The sequence below is a fragment of the Protopterus annectens genome, chromosome 10.part0 (assembly GCF_019279795.1).
Source record: "Protopterus annectens isolate FY-2018-M chromosome 10.part0, PAN1.0, whole genome shotgun sequence".
In the NCBI taxonomy this organism is placed as follows: domain Eukaryota; kingdom Metazoa; phylum Chordata; order Ceratodontiformes; family Protopteridae; genus Protopterus; species Protopterus annectens.
The window spans coordinates 1,771,938,281-1,771,960,804 of NC_056744.1; the positions used below are offsets into that span (position 1 = coordinate 1,771,938,281).

At 41.9% G+C, this 22,524-nt stretch overlaps 1 protein-coding gene across 1 annotated transcript in view; it reads left to right on the forward strand.

The window, feature by feature from the left end:
- The window catches only part of LOC122814486, a 466,448-nt gene that overhangs the window by 431,538 nt on the left and 12,386 nt on the right, over positions 1-22,524 (forward strand). Inside the window, exon 6 of the mRNA XM_044087061.1 lies at positions 5,780-5,869. Coding sequence (XP_043942996.1) covers positions 5,780-5,869 — 90 coding nt within the window. The remainder of the gene's footprint in view (positions 1-5,779; positions 5,870-22,524) is intronic.

Here is a 22,524-nt window from a genome sequence, read left to right on the forward strand (position 1 = left end):
ACAAGTATCGTTCTGAAACTAGCAATCTCTGTGATACCCACACTTTTAGAAATGTTGCTTATCCAAACAAAATTTGCTGCCTGAGAACAAGTATCTACTAGTTTCATGGCGAAAAAATTATCACAGTAAAAAATGAAAAGCAAAGATGAAACAAGATTTCAATACACTGCTTAAGGGATAACTACACAGGATATGGACCACACATGATATAGACTGACAGTCTGTTTAGTTTCCAGTTAAATCCTGTAGTGAGCATGTAAAATAATGTAATCCTGGCCTTTAGTACAAAGACTGTCATAAGCATTTCAGTACCCCTGGCTTATATGTTATCTAGTTATGCCAAGCATTCCTTGCATGTCAACAGAAAGGCTTTCAATGTTCGCAACTCTTTAACAGTAAGCTTATTGCAACGTACTTGCATCCTACAATCTTAGACAAGATTACCAGTCTTACCAGATGATCATTACAGCATTGCTCATAAAACACAAAGAAACAGGAACTTTGATTAATATGCATAAATCAACAGAATAAAAAGATGTCAGCAACCAGAGCATCGTGCAAAATCAAGGAGAGATGAAAAGCCATTGTAGTACTTGTACCTACCTTGGAAGGGGGGATACAATGCACATTTACACTGCATAACTGCTCCTTGCCTTGCTTTGACACATTGAAAGTCAGTCCATGGGGCATTTGGATGCAACCAGTATGTCACAGTTTGAAATGTCTCTGGATGACAGCGATAGCAGTGACATGTCATACCTATGAACCTCACCGCAAGAAATCTGGCAAAGCCATACATAGAAGTGGGACAAAGGCACAAATAGACGCATTGCTCTTATAAACTTTGAAATATTATGAAATAGTAGGTCTTGCATTAGTATGAATTTTCTACAGGGTATGAAACATGAAACGGAACTGTCATTTCTTCCCATCTTTATTGTGTATCGATTTGCCACTAATTTTTCCAAAAAAAACTACAAATTTATGTGAAATGGACCAAAAATGTGATTCAAAAAGATAAAACACAATACAGCTGGGAACCATTGAAAGAAGGGACACCTTTTAATATTAGTACTGCTAACTTGAGCAGCTGACCAAAAAAAAAAAAAAAGAAAAGAAAAATTCGCCATGCATTTCTTAAATCAAAGTAATCTCTAACTAGAGTATTACAGTTAATTGTAATTTGAATATTAGGGGAAGAGCAACATTTAGAGTCAAATGCAGGGTCAGTTGAGAGGTTGGGATATGCTTAATTCTATAGAGCAATTTATTTGCATGTACGTAGCAACCAGTTAATGAAGTTAATCTGGACAAGGCAAATTATATGTGGGGGGACATCTAAACAGTACGAAAAACTGATCTTTTATAAACTGAGACAGTTGATCGAACCGGTCTTGCTTTAGCATGCATTTTTCACAAGGTTATGAAGGCTGAAACTCAGTGTCTCAGCTACTAACTTTATTCTGAAAAGATTTGACAGAAAACCACAAAATTTGAGGGAACAATCCCCAAAACAAGAAGCCTTAATTGGAGTCTCACACAGTCCACACACACACTTGGCCCCTTGCTTGCATTCACACACACACTTGGCCCCTTGCTTGCATTCACACACCCACACACTTGGCCCCTTGCTTGCATTCACACACCCACACACTTGGCCCCTTGCTTGCATTCACACACACACACACACACACACACACACACACACACACACACACACACACACACACACACACACACACTTGCCCCTTGCTTGCATTCACACACACACACACACACACACACACACACACACACACACACACACACACACACACACACACACATGCACACACACACACACACACACACACACACACACACACACACACACACACACACACACACACACACTTTCCCCTTGCTTGCATTCTCACACACACACACACACACACACACACACACACACACACACACACACTTGCCCCTTGCTTGCATTCTCACACACACACACACACACACACACACACACACACACACACACACACACACACACCCTTGCTTGCATTCACACACACACACACACACACACACACACACACACACACACACACACACACACACACACACACACACACACACACACACACACACACACACACACACACACACTTGCCCCTTGCTTGCATTCACACACACATACTTGCCCCTTCCTTGCATTCACACACACATACTTGCCCCCCTCCTTGCATTCACACACACACACACACACACACACACACACACACACATACACACACTTGCCTCCCTAATGGCTAACAAGAGAAGAAATTAATCAGTAAGTTAAACATGCTAAACAATGAAATAGATTGGACCACACCTGGAAAAGGTTGAGTGTTTCCATATTTTTTGGAATTCGGACTTTTTCAGAAAAAGGGAAATAGTGAGACCCCATGGCAATCCAGGATAAAACATAGAAGCAGTTATACAATTAGAAAAAAAATGTATGCAGTAGATATGTTTACGGTCATGGGAAGAGAACATGCAAAGCTTATAATAAAATCTGTAGGTTATGAGGGTCTGAGAATCATTTCACAAAACTGTATAAGCAAGGAAATAAATGTAGTCCACAAGCTATGTAACTTGAAACCACAGAGCTAAAGAAAGGTGGGAATACTAACAATGCTAAACTATATTTATATAGAACAAAGCAGCCAGTGAATACTGCATTGTCAAAAAGGGTGATTCAATGAAAAAAAAACATTATGGTTTAGTTAGTTGTCAGTACAGAATGCAATAGTGTACCAGAATCTACTTTTATAACACAATGTTGCCAATTACTTTAAATCATTCTGAATGCACTGTCTTGCCATTTTCTAGTCATTACAGGAGGTTTAAGGTCTCACACAGTGATAAATCGCACTTGGCTGGATTTTTCTAACAGTTTTACATAGACAGACACACACACACACACACACACGTGTGTTTCAGCAATAAACTGTTCAGCTACCGTGAGTAAGATTAACCATCAAACCTTCACTAGCTATCTCAGTTGTAAGAATAGGCAATGAAAGCTGGTTAAAGTAGCTTGCTCACTTGGGGAATGCTAACATTTTCTTGCTGTAAAGATGGCAACAAAAGGAGGTTTGCTTACATTCCCTAAACATAATTTAAATATTTCCCACACTGTTGCTATTAAAATCTTACATAAAATGAAACACTTACGTAGTTCAATATGACCAGAGAAAGAAAAATCAAAATGAACTGACTGCTAAGCGCAGAACATAAACTGCCAAGCTGTAGACTGATTCACAGTAAATCAAAAAAAATGCTGAACTAGTCGGACCTTGACTCACAGTGTGTGGAAATCAGGAAAGAACATTTTCAAAACAGCGACTACAACTCTGACTATTTGCTAGCCAATCATCCCAAAAGCTACTATTAAATGCAAATAAAGCAATGCATCGTCAAAAAATTAATTCTGCAGGACATGGGCATGTAGGATAGAAAACACGACACGTGAACTGTCACAAACGCATGCCGATTTTAGACTTACGAGATGCCAGCATTTCACAGAGAACTAAACCGAAGCGTGGATGCTCGCAGACAAACGCACGCCAATTTTAGACTTACGAGACACCAGCATTGTACATAGAACTAAACTGAGTAACATTAAAAGTCATTAAAAAATACAGGTCCCCTAATATAACATAGCAGCAATAAATACGAAAGAGCTACAGTAATCAACTAACTCAGCAGCAGCATACAACAGGGAAGCACGTGGCACACGCACAAACAAAAGTTATACAATCTATCAATGTGCAGTAAAATACTTGCGAGCACAAAATATCAGGTCTAGTAATACAAACAGGGGCTCCATGTAAAATTAACATTTGGCTTCATTAGGAAGACTTACCTTTCTAATGAAGAAATAATTCCAGTCAAGATGCAGGCAATCCAAACAGTGCTGAGGTCCGATAAATCAAGTCGACAGGATACACTCACTAAGAAAAAGAGTTCCACACGCTACTACGTCCCTTTTATTGTGGGTAAGAGTGGGCTGGGCAAGGCACCTCTGACATCACAACGTGGGTGGCTCATCTATAGAGCATTGAAATCAGGCTGTGGTTATGTCAATTTGGGGGAGGAAATTTGCTGAGGACTATAGCAAGAGCTACGGCAGATGTGACAGCATCATTTACGAGCCAGCTCGAGATTTTCCATCTTTGGGTTTAAAACGGAAACTCCTACAGTACGGAAACGTAATTAGGCTAAGAGGTAAAACAGTCGAGTGGATTATTTTGTAAAGCTGCGGTGTTTACTTTTTAATCTGGTATCAAATAACAGGGACTAAACGGACACCAGGTTGAGCAATCTAGTTTAATATCCCGTTGTTCTCCTTTAAGGCTACATTCATTCATAGGCTCATAGACTAATGACCACTGGAGCCTTTATAAGTCTAACAAAGCTTCCCCAATGTGTCCAGCAAATTTATGTGCCTTAGAGGATATATTAAGGGGTATATGTAAGCTAGGGCAGGATTTGCAGGCTGCCTCCATCCTTTAGAAACATGGGTGTTATACTTATACATGTTATATATGTTATACATGAGTATACTTCTGATTATCCATCCACTGGTCCATTTTTCTCTTGAATAGGGCTAGGGAACAGTTCTGCTTCATATGGATTAAAAGCCTTTTCCAGAGAAGGGAAATGTTCCAACATACATACCATGTCCTATTTATGTTTCAAGAAAAGTTTAAATTCCTAGATCAACTAATTCTATTATTCCTTTTGCAGATATGCATAAGATCCATAAGAGTGGGATTCAAGGATGTCTTGTATGCCAGACATAGATCACCTTTCAACACACACACACACACACATACACACACACACACACACACACACACACACACACACACACACACACACACACACACACACACACACACACACACACACGCTTTTTATTTTACACTCGCTAAACAGCAGAAGCGCTGCTTAGTAAGTGTATAATAGTAGCACAACTGATCTCTATCTCAGATTCATACATGCATGCATGCTCACACACAGACACACACATGCACACACACACACACACACACACACACACACACACACACACACACACACACACACACACACACACACAAGCTTTTTATTTTACACTCGTTAAACAGCAGAAGTGCTGCTTAGTAAGTGTATAATAGTATCACAACTGATCTCTATCTCAGACTCATACATGCATGCATGCTCACACACACACGCATGCGTGCACACACACACACACACACACACACACACACACACACACACACACACACACACACACACACACACACACACACACACACACACACACACACACACACACACATTTTTTTATTTTACTTTACTGTTTATACATTTTACACTTGCGAAACAGCAGACGCAGTGCTTAGTGAGTATAAAATAATGGCGGTCATTCCATTTTCTCAGTCCAAGCTTCACGGTTGCTTGATTTGCTGCCATGAAGTGGTGGACACATTTTTCAGTGGGCATTACTTGTACATTAATACCCTGCTGGAGAACACTAGTTCTCCAATGAGGGTACTGATGTACAGTAAGCCCATTCTCTAATGGTGTATATATTTAAATGAAATAATGTTCCTGAATACAGGTCCAGTTGTGGTTGTGCTGGCTTAAGTCATCTCTTATTACCCATCCTGCAAAAAACAAAATGTAATGTGCACTATATGCAATATATTATTCCACTTCCATGAGTGATGAATTTAATATGGCTGGTTTATTTCTGTAGACACAAATAGAGAACAGATGATCCAGAAAGAGAAGGAACAAGACACAAAGGGTGACCCCTGTTCAAAAATGAATGACTCGGCTGGAGCAGGTATGTCTATTTTAAAATCCTGTCTGCATTATTAATCAGAAATTAGAATTCAAGTCCCTGGTAAGAAATTCCCCAGAAATGTCTACCAGTAAAATACATGAAAACTTGAAAGATCCCTTAAAAGAAGGATATTTGAAGGTTGAAAACAGTAAGTGCTGTGTTGGATCCAGGATACATGCAGTATATTTCTGTATAACCTTTATTGTTGTATCTGTTCTGGTCCTTTCCAACTTTGACAACAAGGAGCTTTCAGAAAATAATTAGGAATATGATCAGTGATAATAAGGCATATAGAGAGTTGTATGAAAGGATGGACCCTAAAGAGGGAGAAAATGACCTGGACTGATTGGCTAGACAGAGGGCCAAGCTGGGAAAGATGTGCAGCAGGTAAGGGTGATAGGATAGTGAGGGACATGTGCTCACAAGCGAGGAGAGTGTGTTGAGCAGATGGAAAGAGTACTCTGAGGGGATGATGAAAGAAAAGAATGAGAGAAAGAGAGAAGGTTGGTTGATGTGGGTGTAGTGAATCAAGAAGTGAAACAGATTAGCAAGGAGGAAGTAAGAACATATATGAAGAGAATGAAGAATGGAAAGGTAGTTGGTCCAGATGACCTATCAGTGGAAGCATGGAGGTGCTTAGGAGAAATGGCAGTGGAGTTTTTAACCAGATTGTTTAATGAAATCTTGGAAAGTCAGAGGATGCCTGAGGAGTGAAGAAAATGTATTTTGGTACCTATTTTTAAGAATAAGGGTGATGTGCAGAGCTGTAGTAACTACAGAGGGATAAAATTGATCAGTCACAGCTTGAAGTTATGGGAAAGAGTAGTGGAAGCTAGGTTAAGAAGGGAGGTGATGATTAGTGATCAGCAGTATGGTTTAATGCCAGGAAAGAGCACTACAGATGTGATGTTTGCTCTGTGACTGTTGCTGGCGAAATATAGAGAAGGTCAGAAGGAGCTGCATTGTGTCTTTGTGGACTTAGAGAAAGCATATTACAAGGTGCATAGAGAGGAGTTGTAGTATTATATGAGGAAGTCGGGAGTGGCAGAGAAGTTTGTAAGTGTGGTACAGGATATGTACAAGGGTAGTGTGACAGTGGTGAGGTCTGCAGTGGGAGTGATGGATGTGTTTAAGGTGGAGGTGGGATTACATCAAGGATCAGCTCTGAGCCCTTTCTTATTTGCAATGGTGATGGACAAGTTGACAGACGAGATCAGACAGGAGGCCCCATCGAATATAATGTTTGCAGATGACATTGTGATCTATAGTGAGAGTAGGGACCAGGTAGAGGAGACCCTGGAGAGGTGGAGATGTGCTCTAGACAGGAGAGGAATGAAGGTCAGCAGGACTGAGACAGAATATATGTGTGTGAATGAGAGGGAGGATAGAGGAATAGTGAGTATGCAGGGAGTAGAGTTGACTAAGGTGGATGAGTTTAAATACTTGGGATCAACAGTTCATAGTAATGGTGAGTGTGAAAGAGAGGTGACAAAGAGAGTACAGGCAGGGTGGAATGCGTGGAAAAGAGTGTCAGGAGTGATTTATGACAGATGGGAACCAGTAAGAGTGAAAGGGAAGGTCTTCAAGAGGGTAGTGAGACCAGCTATGTTATAGGGGTTGGAGATGGTGGTATTTGACAAAAAGGCAGCAGCCAGAACTGGAAGTGGCAGAGTTGAAGATGTTAAGATTTGCACTGGGTGTGACTAGGATGGACTGGATTAGGAAGCAGTATATTAGAGGGTCACCTCAGGTTGGACAGTTTGGAGACAAAGCCAGAGAGGCAAGATTACGTTGGTTTGGACATGTGCTGAGGAGGGATGCTGGGTATATTGGGAAAAGGATACTAAGGATGGAGCTGCCAGGTAAGAGGAAAAGAGGAAGGCCTAAGATAAGGTTTATGGATGTGGTGAGAGAGAACATGCAGGTTGTTGGTGTGACAGAGCAAGATGCGGAGGACAGGATGAAATGGAAACAAATGGTCCACTGTGATGACCCCTCATGGGAACAGTCGAAAGAGAAGAAGAGAAGGAGATCAGTGATAATATTTAGAAAGGTGCCAAGTGTGGTGCATCCTGGGATAATTTAACCCTTCCAAAAGAATGTGGAGAATAAAATGCACCAGGTCCAGCATCATACAATGGTGCACTAACTGCCATCACCTTGCCAAATTCTCACCTGTCCCATACTTCTTTCTCACACCTGTCTTCTGTTCCCTTCACTCTCATCTTATCCCTGCATCAAACTTAGTGACACCTACTGCTATTGTATACGTTTTGTTCATAACTACAGTACGTCTAATTATTTTTCTCCTGTCTACATTGTTGAGTCTAATACATATATTATATTCACTTGTAAAAATTTTGTACGCATTTTCTTTGAGTGTATACAATGTTTTCTTCAACTTCTGTATCCACAGGCTGCACCTGGTATAGGTTCGGGTAAATCAAAGTCCTGTACTGGCTAACACACATGGAAGAAGTAGAGAAAAAAATAGATAAAAAGTGTTATGGTGTCATACATTTTATCATTTTGAAATCTTAAAGCAAGCTGAGCAGTTGTAAAACTACTCTTAAAAAACTCCAGCTTTACTCCGTCGCATATCGCCTACTCGGAGGCGATCTCTGCCTGGCATACAAAGATATGTCAAACCCAGAGCTGTTGGACATGCTCCACTTAAAAAAATCGCAATCCCTCTGAGCTACATGCTCTAGGGACCAAAACCTTGTCACCACAATAAACAGAACATGCTGGAGGGATAGATTCCTGTCCCAGAGACTTCCCATACTCTGCAACAGACTACCTATCTATGTCAAACAGAGCTCCTCTTTAGCACTCTTCAAGAAAAATCTTGATGATTGATTGAGAAATAGGAAATTCACCCCGGGGATCACTTCTGTGGTTCTTCTTGACAGGGGCACAGGAAAATAATACTGACTATTTTGTACTGTATTTCATAAGAATCCTGTATTATTTGATTCATTTCTTGCACTTTAGTGGAACTTCAAAGCTGAACTGTTTCTCCTGCTGCTGTAGTACTTAATTACAGTGTGCCTGCTAGTTTTACAAGACTGTAGTATCTAGACTGTGTGGTTTTCCTGCACTTCACCTGTAAAACCAACATTGTTACATTAAGAGGAATTTCTGTCTGCACTCTTGTCGCAGAAGTGTGCTGTAACTAAACTATCTGAGGTGGGGAATCCTCGCTGAAGGCTTATTGTGTATTTTCCTGATTGGTCTGTAGGCTTTGCTGTTGTAAAGCTTCTTTTTTCTGATTCTATATGAGCCTAGTGTTTATGTGAGTTTGTGCTCAATTCCTCAGACCTGTTGTTGGGTTGTCTACGTTGCCTGAGAGTTACAGAGAATTTGCAGCATCTAAAGCCATCCAGTTCTTAACGAGTGAAAATAACTATCATTTTGCACTTCTGCAGGCACTCAGGTCACTCATCCTCAAGTACCAGTTTACTCAGTCACAGTCCATGTGGGTGTGAATGACCTGAGATGTACCACCCTGGACTAAATGAAGAGAGACATGATTGACCTTTCTGAATATGTGTCGCAGCCTTGTATGAGCCTCGCATTGAACAGAATTCTATTTGACAGCTATAGATTACATGATCAACAGACCACGCTGCTTTGCCGGAGATGGTCTGCACCTGTCACCACTAGGCTTTAAACTACAGGCCAGTGCATTAGCTACCCCATAGTGCCTATTTTAGGCAGTGCCAAACCAACAGACCTCCCAACACAAATTCTTCTACTGCCAAGCTGATGCTACTACTGCTCAGTAGTAGGAATCTAAGCAAGAAACTTCACTCCCTGGAAGGTCTCCTCACTCTGGAGAATGCTGACATCTGTGCAGTTACAGAGACGTGGTTCAAGGCCGAGGAAAGCATCCCAGCAGTGCAAGGCTACAATGCCTATCACACATTCAGACAACCTTCTGAAAAAGAATACATGAAAGGAAGAGGTATTTCCATTTACAGATAAAACAATCACACTTCCAGATTGGCCAAGCAGGATGACTCCCCTAAGCTATTCTATGTCCAGCTGACCATAGTCAAAATCCACCAGCATATCATCACTAGCTACAGGTCCCCAACCATGAACCATGAAAATCCCTCTGCATACCTGAAGTTACTAGACTGACTTAATGTTCAGCCCAACACTCTACTCTTTTGGGATTTTAGCACTCCTCCATCAACTGAGAAACATACATGACCACTAACATGTAGGATAAGAGATTGCTGGAATTTCACAATGGAAATTCTCTGGAAGAGCTGGTCTGCATTCCCATTAGGGGCTCAAATATCCTTGACATAGTAGTCGCAAACATGAGGAAGCAATGCACCTCCCAGCATAATATCCACATTGGTATGATCAGATATAAAACCTGTCACCTTTGAAATAAATGTAACAGTAGAACCCACATCAAACCCTAAAACTCTAAAAAAATTTCCAAGACAAATTTCCTTCTATTTTGTGATCACATAGGTAATTTAAAGCTCTTCTAACCCAGAAAACACAGAAGCCTATGTAGAGCTATACATGAATGCCCTGTACAACCACTTAAACAGCTGCATCGAAATGGCTGTATATGTCCCTATAAAACCCAGGTCTACCCAGAAAAAGAAGCCACCCTGATGGGCCACTGACATAAATAGATTATACAACATAAGGAAGAAATTTCTGTTGAGAAGTAAGTGCGAGGGTCTCAACAGAGAAAAAAATCCCTCATTAATCTCAACAGGCAAATTCGGGCACTAGTCAAGTCTTCAAAAGCTAAATACAAGTCTAAAATAGTCTCACAAGCAAAGAATAACCACAAAACACTTTTTTTATGTCCATAATTTTAAGGGAAGCACTCAACGATGTGCTGAGTTCGCTGTAGATGGCACTACCTGTACTCAGACAGAAGAAATAGCAAACCTGTTGGTCGATTAATTCAGCTTAAATTTCATCCCCTATCACCTCCAGTCACTCTCTATGAAATACCCCTACCATTCTATTGCCTGTTAATAAAGAACAGGTCATCACTGTACTCTCTAAAGTTAAAAACATAGCTTCAATTGTCCCTGACAGAATCCCAGGGTGCCTACTAAATAGCTTGAAAAATGACCTAGCAGTCTCACTCAGATCTCCTTTTAACCACAGTCTACAGACAGGCTTTGTCCCACTACTGTGAAGGACACCAACAGTCATCCGTCTGCACAACTGGAGACCATCAATGGACCCGGGAAACTACCAACCCATAAGTCTGACTAGCATCATATGCACGGCTATGGAAAGCATAATCATGGAGCTGATTAGCAACACAGGAAATCTCCACAATGTTGACCCAACCCAGTTCAGCTTCATCATGGGCAAGTCCTGCCTGCTAACTTTGGTGGACTTCTTTGAGAAGGTCCCCAAGGCCATGGATGAGGGTAAAACAGTGCACACCAGCTACCATGACCTGGCCAAGACATTTGACACAATACTCTACATGGGTATTATAGATAAACTCACAAAATTGGACATAAACTGCTACGTCACTAGATGAACAGCCAAATGGCTCATGGATAAGACACATGTTATTAGAGTCAGAGAATCCAGATCGAGCAAGAGGCCCATAGGGCTCAATGCTGGGCCCCCTCCTGTTTGGGATATACTTCTGAGATGTCAAGGTAAATATAAATGGCCTTTGGCAGATTAAGTTTGGTGATTATTGCAAGTTGGTAACAATCATGGAATCCCCAAATGATGTTGATATTCTACAGAAAGGACTGATGCAGATTAATGATTGATGTCAGAGCCATGGCCACAAACTAATGTGAAGTAGTACATAATAATATCCTTTGGGAAGTCAAATACCCCTGCAAATTACAACATTGATAGTACCACCCCCAAGAGTGGGCTCAGTGGTAAGAGATGTTAGAACTCAGATAGATAGTAATTGAACTTTGACCCCCCTGTGTCCATGGTGGTGAGGAAATCTTTCTATGTAGCTCAGGTTATAAGTAAGGGCATGGCATCTAGTTCTAGGGTGTCACAGGACCACTGTACTCTGCCATCACTGGATCAAGAATCGAGTACAAGGCACCCTTTGGTATGTACCTCTCCAGACACCTGCAACAGTTGGAGTGTCCTCAGATGATTCTCACCAGAATTACAGGGTATAACCAACATGTCATATGCGGACCGATTAACAGCCTTTTCACTATATTCAGTTTCCTACAAATTATTGAGTAGTGATCTATGCCTGACCTACAAGGCAGTCTGTGACCCAGCCCTGAAAGAAATGTTTCATATTCACAAAAGTAACTGCAAGAGGGTTCCCTGCTCCAAGGATCTATACCTGATCTCTGACATGAATAAATCATGTGTCCCAGAGAGTGTCCCTCCTCTGGAATAGGATTCCTATTCACATGAAGCAGAGCCCTTCCCTGCCCCTTTTCAAGCTCAGTCAAGACCAATGGATGGGAAATCTTAAATTCACGTCTGTGCGGCACCCGTGTCCCATTTGGACAGAGGCAATCTGTAAAAATTGTCAAAACCCCATTGCTGACCCTTGTTATCTTTCCCCTCGGGATTGAATATTGGGTAAAATCTGGGTAAAACTGGCTAGGCTTGTAAGGCCTCTTGAGCAGTTTACCTAGTAATATCCTATGAACTTTTGAACCTGTAGCAGCCACTGTTCTGTCCCCTATTGTTAATATATTTTGGGGTGTCCTCCAGGCTGCTGCTGTGCCTGACAACACACAAGGCTAATCAAGACATACCAATCAGGTAGGTCACCATTGTTATGGTATATAACCGGTGCTTTTCCAGTGAATCTGTACAAATCATAGACACTTGCACCTTGGCATTATGCTAATAACATTACCACCCCATCTGGCTTAGCAATGAATGTAACTAGCATAACTACTCCCCAATCTGAGGTGTGTGTGTGTGTGTGTGTGTGTGTGTGTGTGTGTGTGTGTGTGTGTGTGTGTGTGTGTGTGTGTGTGTACGTGCGTGTGTGTGTGTGTGTGTGTGTGTGTGTGTGTGTGTGTGTGTGTGTGTGTGTGTGTGTGTGTGTGTGTGTGTGTGTGTGTGTGTGTGTGTGTGCGTGTGTGTGCGCGTGTGTGTGTGTGTGTGTGTGTGTGTGTGTGTGTGTGTGTGTGTGTGTGTGTGTGTGTGTGTGTGTGTGTGTGTGTGTGTGTGTGTGTGTGTGTGTGTGTGTGTGTAGAGTATTTTAGCTATGAATGAATGCTCATAAGAACAAATGCTCTTTTCAGCTGCTTTTCTTCCTCTGGCAGCTCTTTGTGCAATATTGCAGCACAGGGAGGTTTGGGAATTTCCCCTTTCCCCACTACAGTGCGATCATGAGAGTTAGTGTATAGATTTAGCAGTGGGTGTGGGGGATGCAGGGGGGTTATATCCATGTGAGAAATAGTGTCTTTCATTCTCTTTTTATGTTTTGTCTGTTTGATCTTTTTAAATCAATGCTTTTTGAATGCTCTTTTAAACATTCTCTAATACATGCGACAAGTGTACCTATCAACATCTCAATGTATGAATCTGAACCAAGCCAAAGAGAGGGGGGAGAACAAAACCCTTCAAGATTTAAACATTGCTCACATAATTGTTAAAATGTCAAGAACAGCAAGTGTGAATTTAAATATTTTATCTAAAATTATTACGTCGAAGTTTCAGTGCCTGCCATTTTCTGGTAACCCAAATCCCTGATAGCTTGACAGAAATTATCTAGTGCATACATTTACGACTCGCTACTAGGCAACCAGTCCAACAGCCCCAATGTATGCCTGGTCAAAATTCTCAATTGTTCCATGCCCTAACTAGTTAAGTGATTTTCCCCAGGTTAACACTGAACACAGGCAGTAGCTTGTTATACCTCACAGCCTCACTGTTTTTCCTAACTGCCATAGAAGAATGTTAACCCTGACATTACAACCACCCTAACGTAAAACATAAGCTGACAAAAGTACATCAGGTACATACTGACCTCTTATGCGACCACCAAGCTTGGTCACTCTGTGAAACTCTCCTCAGATGAAAGGTATGCAAACAAGCAAGTTAATATCTCTCTGTCATAGCCCAGCAATAAGCATTGCTGCAAGAGCTCTCTACCTCTTACGTACAGAATGAGGGAAACCCCTGAACTAGTAAGAGTTAAAAAGGGAAACTTGGTAATTATTAGAACTATTAAGGTAACCAGTGGACAGAAATGAAGAAGAGAAATAGCATGTGTTTGTTACATAAAGGCATCTAAAATTCTAATTATTCCATTATTTCATCCCCCTCTTCCTGATATCATTACTTATGGGAATCGGGGGAAGTAGAAAAATGTTGAACCTAATGTGTTCATCGCTGTTAATGAGGAAAATTTGAGAAAGTACCTGACATAATGTCAAAAGAGAAAGAGAGACAGAAAACTGAACCCATAACCTTCCTCACCAAAAGCAAGTGAGAACCCCATACACCATTCAATACTAAGCAAAGCGAGACACATTAGAGCATATTGTAACTCTAACTGAAGTGATGGCTACCCACTGTCCCATTGACCAATTACACTTTATGAAGAGATCCTTCCATAACACCAATGCTGAGTAATGTAACGTCCAGTAGTTGTAGCTCTCATCTGTGCCTCATTACAAGGAATGCTTCAAATTTTGAAGCTTAAAAGTCTATCTTCCTCACTGTTCCACAGAGAAAGAACCTGTCACACATTCAGTGTTAAGAATTTTTTATTTAGCTGATATCCATAGTAGATAATGCTAAAGCCCAATATTTAGTCAAAGGAACTTTTCGTAAGAATAAAGTAGTAAGATTTCACCATCCTGTGACCTTCTAGTTGAAATTGTAGTTAGCTGTTAAGTGTTTCATATTTTCACCATTTGTCCCTGTTTTGAGAGGTTATATTTACATTCTGGAGGTGGATGGTTGTGAGTTATGCTAGTTACTATATTATAAAACTGAATGCTTTTTTAACCATTTTATATAATATATCCAGTCTCAGTCTATTGTGGATCTAGGCTCTTTGATCTCCATAAAAGGGGGAATTCAGTGAAAAATCTTTCTCAGGGCAAACTTTTACCTGCTCGGCACAGCCAATAGCGATAAACTCTCTGCCATACTACCTCCCTCACGACTCTAGATATGGAGCATGTCTACGTCATTAATTAACTCTTCTATTTGTTCCCTCTCTCTCTCTCTCTCTCTCTCTATCTCTACCGTCTCTATTTCTTTTAACTACCAACTTTCTTCAGCCCATGAAACACCCAGAACTGAAGCACTGAGTGAAATAAAAGCTGAAAGTATTTCAGCCAAATTCCTGACCCCCAACAACTAACATTAGTAACGACTAGTGAAGGACTGTGACCAAAATAGTCCAAACAATATGAGAATAGTTAGAAAAGCAGACTTTTGTTCACCCAGCCAGGCACACCTCTCACTTCATTATTACAATAAATCTGGACAAAGCCTAAAAACTGGGGGGACAAAAGCATGAATCTACTGTAGAACAGATTTTGAACATTGCCCTTCATTACTCTCATTGCCCCTTCCTAGAAAAATTGCCATAATGACAGTCTTGCATTAGAGTGCCTTTCAAGGATACATCTGAACTGAAAAGAATGTCGCCATGTAGTTACCTCACTCCTCAATGATCTGCCAAAAGCCCCATTCTGTGGAGTGTAGGCCAAGAATATGAAGCATAAAACTGGACATCCTGTGAATACCTCGCCTGTTGAGAGGTCTAGTACCTGGGCTGAATTCAGCAAACCACTCATCATCTGACTGTATTCTCATTTTATTTCTTTCTTGGAAAACATCAGGAGGGACAAGAGAAAGGGTGCAGCAAATCAACCCACCCACTGGCCCCCTCATGCAGTCATCCCAACTTAAGCTGACCCCACCAGCTTAATTAATCTACATACATATCTATATTTTCTTATACAAGCAGAACAGTGCTCAGATGAAGCCGTCCTCTATCATCTAAATATTGGTCATAGTTGAACGTCAAAACAGCCACTACTGACAGGACCTGATGTGCTGAACGGAAGTCCAGAAAGCTTCAGACCGTTCACAAAGTCTGAACAAATTATCCCCTTACAAGGTTTGAATACTGTCAAATTCTTTTAATTTATCATTGTTACCATTCCCCCACCAGTCACTTGTTTGGGAGGACAAAAGGTTTTGCTCTAGGAACCCACTGATGTTACTGATAATATGGGCAAAGTAAAACCTGAAGAGAATATGATGTCGAGTTCTAACCTTGTACAATACTGACCTAGAGATAATGGAGACGAATAGCTTTACAAGCAAGCGACTGAAGTAATGTGTACCAGATGAGGCAATTGATACAACCCTTTAGGCACACACTCCACAAAATATTCTACCTTCATTCTTTACTACCACATAATGTTAAGTTCACTTTCCACAGGGGAAAGAAGTCAAGTCAAATTTTGGGTGTAGATAGGCATTTTAGGGGACCAGTAAACTCCTTTTCACTACTTCCTACACTAAGAGGTTACTTTCCTTGCAGCCAGTGTAATGTTTGTGTATCTAAAATAGCAGTAGGTGTTTTGATATACATGCGCACATAACTCATGCAACTAATTCAGTTACTTATCTTGGAAAATGCATTTATGGTGTGTTTCACACTGGTCAGACATCAAGGCCATTAAGAGTGTGTATTAATCAGTACCTTAGTGACATCTGTTGCAGCAACGCCCCTAATACACTGTCAGCATTATCCAACTGCCATTTTTACATCCATGGGGATAGATAAGCACTATGATAAACTGGATAATACTCATCCTGTTACTGGAAGTCTGAAATTTATCCTGTACATGGAAGTCTGAAGTATAAAGCTAACGGATTATTCAGACAAGGACATTGCTTTCTGCAGGGTTAAATGATGCCTTTTAGGTCCTATAAATGGAACATGATATTGTGACAATGCTTACTTACATATTCACATTAACATGTCTTATAATGGACTTTTTTTATAAGTGAGACTATTGCTACTACTTATTGGATTTGCTATTCCACACATACACATGTATCTAGGACGTGTTGTTTTTTCATATAAATGAGGGTTTTGACAACTGAGGTAAAATTTGTTATATGCATGTCAGATTAAGTTATTAAAGAAGGTTTAGGGAGCATTTTCAAAAGAGGTGCTATTTTTTACAGGCACTGATTTAGACAAACATAGTGTCTAATATATATATATATATATATATATATATATATATATATATATATGTGTGTGTGTGTGTGTGTGTGTGTGTGTGTTTTATATGTATATATACATGTGGGTGTACACACTTCATGGGTGTTGTTTTTCACATACACATTAGCTCTGGCTGCTTATTTTTGTTTTACTTCAAATTTTCAAGTTAAAGTTTTTTTTTTTTTTTTTTTCAGATGATGCTGTCAGTATATTTTAGTACATATTTTGTTCTCTCAGTATATATCTTGATACATTTATACATTTTATAGGTTCATAGGTTGGTACTGGGCTATCTGCCCGAAGGCATATATTAGCCCAGCCACGTTGTGCGGTATTCACCGCCCATTTAGTAGTTCTCTAGACCTTTGAACTAGCAGCTAATACCCTTGGCCCCTATCTAGTAGTGCTGTTGGTGTGATCCCCAGTGTGAACTTTCTGTTACCCATCCACTCATCAAGGGTCCTCTTGAAGAGTGATAGTGAGGGGCTCTGCATTATGTAGATCGGAACCCTGTTCCATAGTAAGGGAAGTCTCTGCGAAGGGAATCTATCCCTCCAGCATGTTCTATTCATTGTTGTGTTGAGGTTTATATCCCTAGAGCGTGTAGCTGGAGTAGATTAGGTTTTGCTAAGATGGAGCATGTTCAACAATTCTGGGTTGGACATGGCTCTGTACGTTAGACAGAGATCGCCTCTGAGAAAGCGGTATGCAACAGAGAACAGTCTTAGCTTTTTCAATCGTGCTGCATAGGGCAACTGTTTGTGACCAGTAATCCTCTTGGTTAGGTACCTCTGTGGTCTCTCCAGCTGCTGGAGATGTCTAGCCAGGTACATTCCAATTGGTGCATTGTACTCAATAATGGGTCTGATGAGGGAAGAGTAGAGGGGCACCATTACATCCTTGGATCTTGATGCGAACCCTTTCGTGATCAGATGGGTCACATAGAAGGATCTTCTAACCACTTTGGCATTACATAGGCATAGAGTTTATACACATTTCTGCTTTCTTTCCAGCAGGGTGCACTGTGGTTACATTGTTGAAGCTCAGCACATAATGTAGTTTTCTTACATTTGTAACATGGGCATATTAATATTTACAATGACATAGAATTATTTACAAAATTATATCTATCTAGGCTGGCAGCCTCTCAGCTTATCACCCCCCCCCAGAACTCAAGCTAGTTTATCAAGTGTCCCTTGAGAAACATTGCTTGAGAGGGCTGAGTCTATCTCGGTATACCTTATCCCATTCCCTGTCTTGGGAGCCCATCTGCGTTGGTATTGCTAATCCCACTGTGGTGCTGCACTGACATATATGCTTGCAACCCTAGGCTCCACCTTAGTAACTTGGCATTTTGCTGGCTGGCTCAATGTAGCCATGTTAGGGGACTGTAATCTGTAACTACAGTGAATTTTCTTCCATACAGATAAGGTTGAAGTTTCTGCAGTGCCCACACTATGACTAGACATTCCTTTTCTACAGCTGCATAGCATTCCTCCCTGGGTTGGAGCCTACAACAGAGATAAACCACTGAGTGCTCTTCTCCATCTGAAGAAATCTGGCTAAGTACAGCCCCAGCCCCATGGTTCAAAGTATCCACCTGCACAACAAATTCTTTGCTGTAATCTGAACTGGCTAACACAGAGGGTCCTCCCTAAGCTTATTTAAGCTTCTGGAATGCCTGCTCACATGCTGAGGTCCACACTACTTATCTGGTCTGTTTTTTCCTTGTCAGGTCTGTGAGGGGAGCAGCTATGGTACTATAACTGGGGACAAACTTTCTGTAGTACCCTGCTGTCCCTAAAATGCCCTTGCCTGCTTTTTAGTAACAGGTGCAGGCCATGTCTGAATGGCTTACACTTCGGCAGGTTCTGGCCTGATCTTACCACTCCCCACTCTATGTCCCAGGTACGAGACCTCTGTCATGCCCACTTGACATTTGCTGGGCTTAATGGTCAACCCTGCCCCCTGTAGTCTGCCCAGCCCCTCTCTGATATGCTGAAGCTGCTCTTGCCAGGAATGGCTGTAGATGGTAATATCATCTAGGTAAGCAGGGGCAAAATATTCTGGTACTGCTAGGATATGATCTACCAGCCTTTGGAAAGTCGCTGGGGAATTTTTTATCCCAAAGGGCATCCTTATGAACTCATACAAGCCAAAAAGAGTCACAAAGGCTGACCTTTCTCTAACACTGGGAGTCAAGGGCACCTGCCAGTAACCCTTGGTAAGATCAATGGTGGTAACATACTTAGCCCCACCCAGCTGCTCTAGGGCTTCATCTCTCCAAGGCATGGGGTACGCATCTGACTCTGTGTGACTATTTAATTTCCTGTAGTCCACACAGAACCTGGTGCTGCCATCCTTCCTTGGCACCACCACCACTGGGGAGGCTCAGGGACTGTTGGACTCCTGAATTACCCCTAGTTCGAACATTTGCTATATCTCATCCCTCAGAGTCTGTTTATCTCTCTCTCAGGCACCCTATAAAGGGCGTGCATAATAGGCCTTTGGAGTCCTGTATCCACCTGGTGCTGCACCAGGTGGGTGCACCCTGGTTTCCCAGTGAACATGTCCCCAAACTCCTGTAACACTGCTCGGATTTCTTGAACCTGGGTAGGAGATAGCTGCTGGGACATTGCTAGCCCTTCCACTGAGGTTTCAGTCCAAACCTCACTGAGGAGATCAGTCACCAGATCTCCCTCAGACTCCTCCTGCAATCCACTGCAAATACTCAGCACAAGGGCCTCCCTATCATGGTAAGGTTTCATCATGTAAACATGGTACAATTTGTGCTCCTGCCTCCTGCCTAGCAGTTCCACCATGTAGTTAACATCACTGACCTTCCTTATCACCTTGTAGGGTCCCACCCAGGCTACCTGCAGCTTATTGTGTCTGACAGGAATGAGAGCCATTACCTGCTGCCCTACAGCATACTCTCTAGCTCGAGCATTCCTGTCATACCAGACCTTTTTCTGCTGTTGGGCTTCTGCCAGGTTCTTCTGGACCAAGCCCATGAGTTCCCAGAGCCTTGTCTTGAGGTTTAGGACATATGCCACAACAGACTCCTTGTGAGAGTCACACTTACTCTCCCACTTATCTCAAATTAAATCTAGAGGACCCCTCACCCTATGCCCATACAACAACTCAAAGGCTGAAAAACCTGTGGATTCCTGGGGAACCTCTTTGTAAGCTAACAAGAGATGGGGCAAATATGTGACCCAATCCCTCTTAAACTGATCTGCAAATGCCTGTATCATGGATTTGAGTGTAGAGTTTAAGCTCTCAACAAGACCATTAGTCTGGGGATGGTAGGGAGTGGTCTTTAAGTGCTTCACCTCACAGTACTTCCACAGAGAGGCCAGTAGGTCTGACATGAAATTGGCACCTCTGTCAGTCAGTATTTCTTTTGAAAAACCTACCCTGTTGAAAATCTCTAACAAAGCATTTGCCACCTTTTCCCCCCTCAATGGAGGACAAAGCCACTACCTCAGGGTAGCTTGCAGCACAATCTACTACCACTAGGATATACCTTATCCCTGTGGAACTTGGGGTGCTCAGAGGTCCCACAATATCCATAGCTACCCTCTGAAATGGCTCCTTAATCACAAGCAAAGACATCAAAGGAGCTTTAACCTTGTCTCTTGCATTGCCTACCTTTTGGCACTAATCACAGGTCCTGCAGTACCCTGTTACATCTCTGGAAATTTCAGGCCAATAGAAGTTCTCCATAATATGTCTCTTTGTATGTTTTATGCCCATATGGCTTGCAAAGGGAATATCATGGGCTATGGCTAGAAGGGCCAGATGGTAGACTCTAGGCACTACCAACTGCTGTATCCTCTTACCTTCTAGCCCTCCCTCAGGAGTCCACTCTTTATACAGTAACCCTTTGTCCCAGTATACAGATTTCCCTTCCCTTAAAAATCAGGTGCCTCACTAGCTACCTGCCTCAGGCCTTGTAATGTAGGGTCTGAGAGATAAGCCTATCTCAGCTCTCTCTTTGTAACCCTTCCCAGTTCCCCTTCCACAGGAAGTCTGGTATCCTTTGACAGTGGTGCCTCATTGTCAGCCTGGGTACTACCACTCACCTCTGTCCTTGCAGTCACTCTGTCCAAGGGAACGTCAGTACCCACAAACAGCTGCTGCTCACCTTCAGTCACACTGCTACAGGGTAGCTCCCTCCCAGAAGTAACCACCTCACCAGTCCTGGCTTCAAGTGTGCAGTCTGTCTGGGACTACCCCAGGCCACCAGACCCACATGCTTGTCTCCAAGCCTGACTGAGTGTAACTGTATGAACACATGGCACTGCCTTATCAAAATCCTTCCCTATCAGGACATCTGCAGGATGGTAGTTTGGTACCCCTGTTGTCTCAAGACAACCTACTATTGACATTTTGTCATTCCCACTTACTGGCTCCCTCGCCTTTTCCCCACTTTGACTCCATGGACATCTGTATGCTACATGGCCCCACTGGTTGCATTCAAAACATTTAACACTAGATTTTGGACATGTACCTGAATAGTGGCTTCCCCTTCTACTGTCAGATTATGATGAGGCAGTCCTGGCTGCAGACCGTGGGTTCCCTTAGAACCATGAGCAGCACTGGGTGCCCCTTTCCTGTGCAGCGTTGCCCTGCTTGTTAGGTACAGGTCTCCCTTCTTACCCAACTTATCTACAGTAAGGCATTGTCGATCAGCTAACCAGATCCTCGTGTCCTCAGGCAAAGTGCTAAGGGCTTGTTCCCTCACCAAAAGGTCTGCCAGCCCTTCAAAAGTGGTGACCTGACATCCACTCACCCACCTATGAAAATAAGTGCTTAGTTCAGCAACATATTCACAGACACTTTCATCTGCCTTGTGTCTATGCTCACAAACCTTCTTCCTATAAGCTTCAGGTGTTAGCTTAAAACATTCTAACAAACAATTCTTTACAACATTATAATTTAGAAAGTCATGATCAGACAGTTTGGATAGAACATTTACAGCTTTACCATGGAGTAAGAGGGTCAGGAACCGTACCCAGAGCCTTTTGTCAGCTACATACTGTTTACATACCCTCTCAAACATATGAATGAAACTATCAAAAGTATCCCCCTTTGTAAACTGTGGAAGAAATTTACTGACCTTTGTTGCTTTTGGGGTCTGGTTACTCCCTTCCCCATTACCTCCATGACTCTGGCTAAGAATCAGCATCTCCTTTTCATGTTGTCTCTGCCTCTCCTTCTCCTCAGCTTCTATTTCCAAATGCCTGACCTCCAACTCAAGTGTCTTTAACTCCAGATGGATTTCTAAGTCCTCTGTAGAAAGATTGAGCTGTCCATTCTCTGAGTGTTGTACATCTCCATGGCCAGTCTGATAACCCTCCTGGTTGCTATTCTCAGACACAGCTGTGACGAAAGCTGTAATCATGTCTGGTTTAGTCGGGTTTCCATGCAC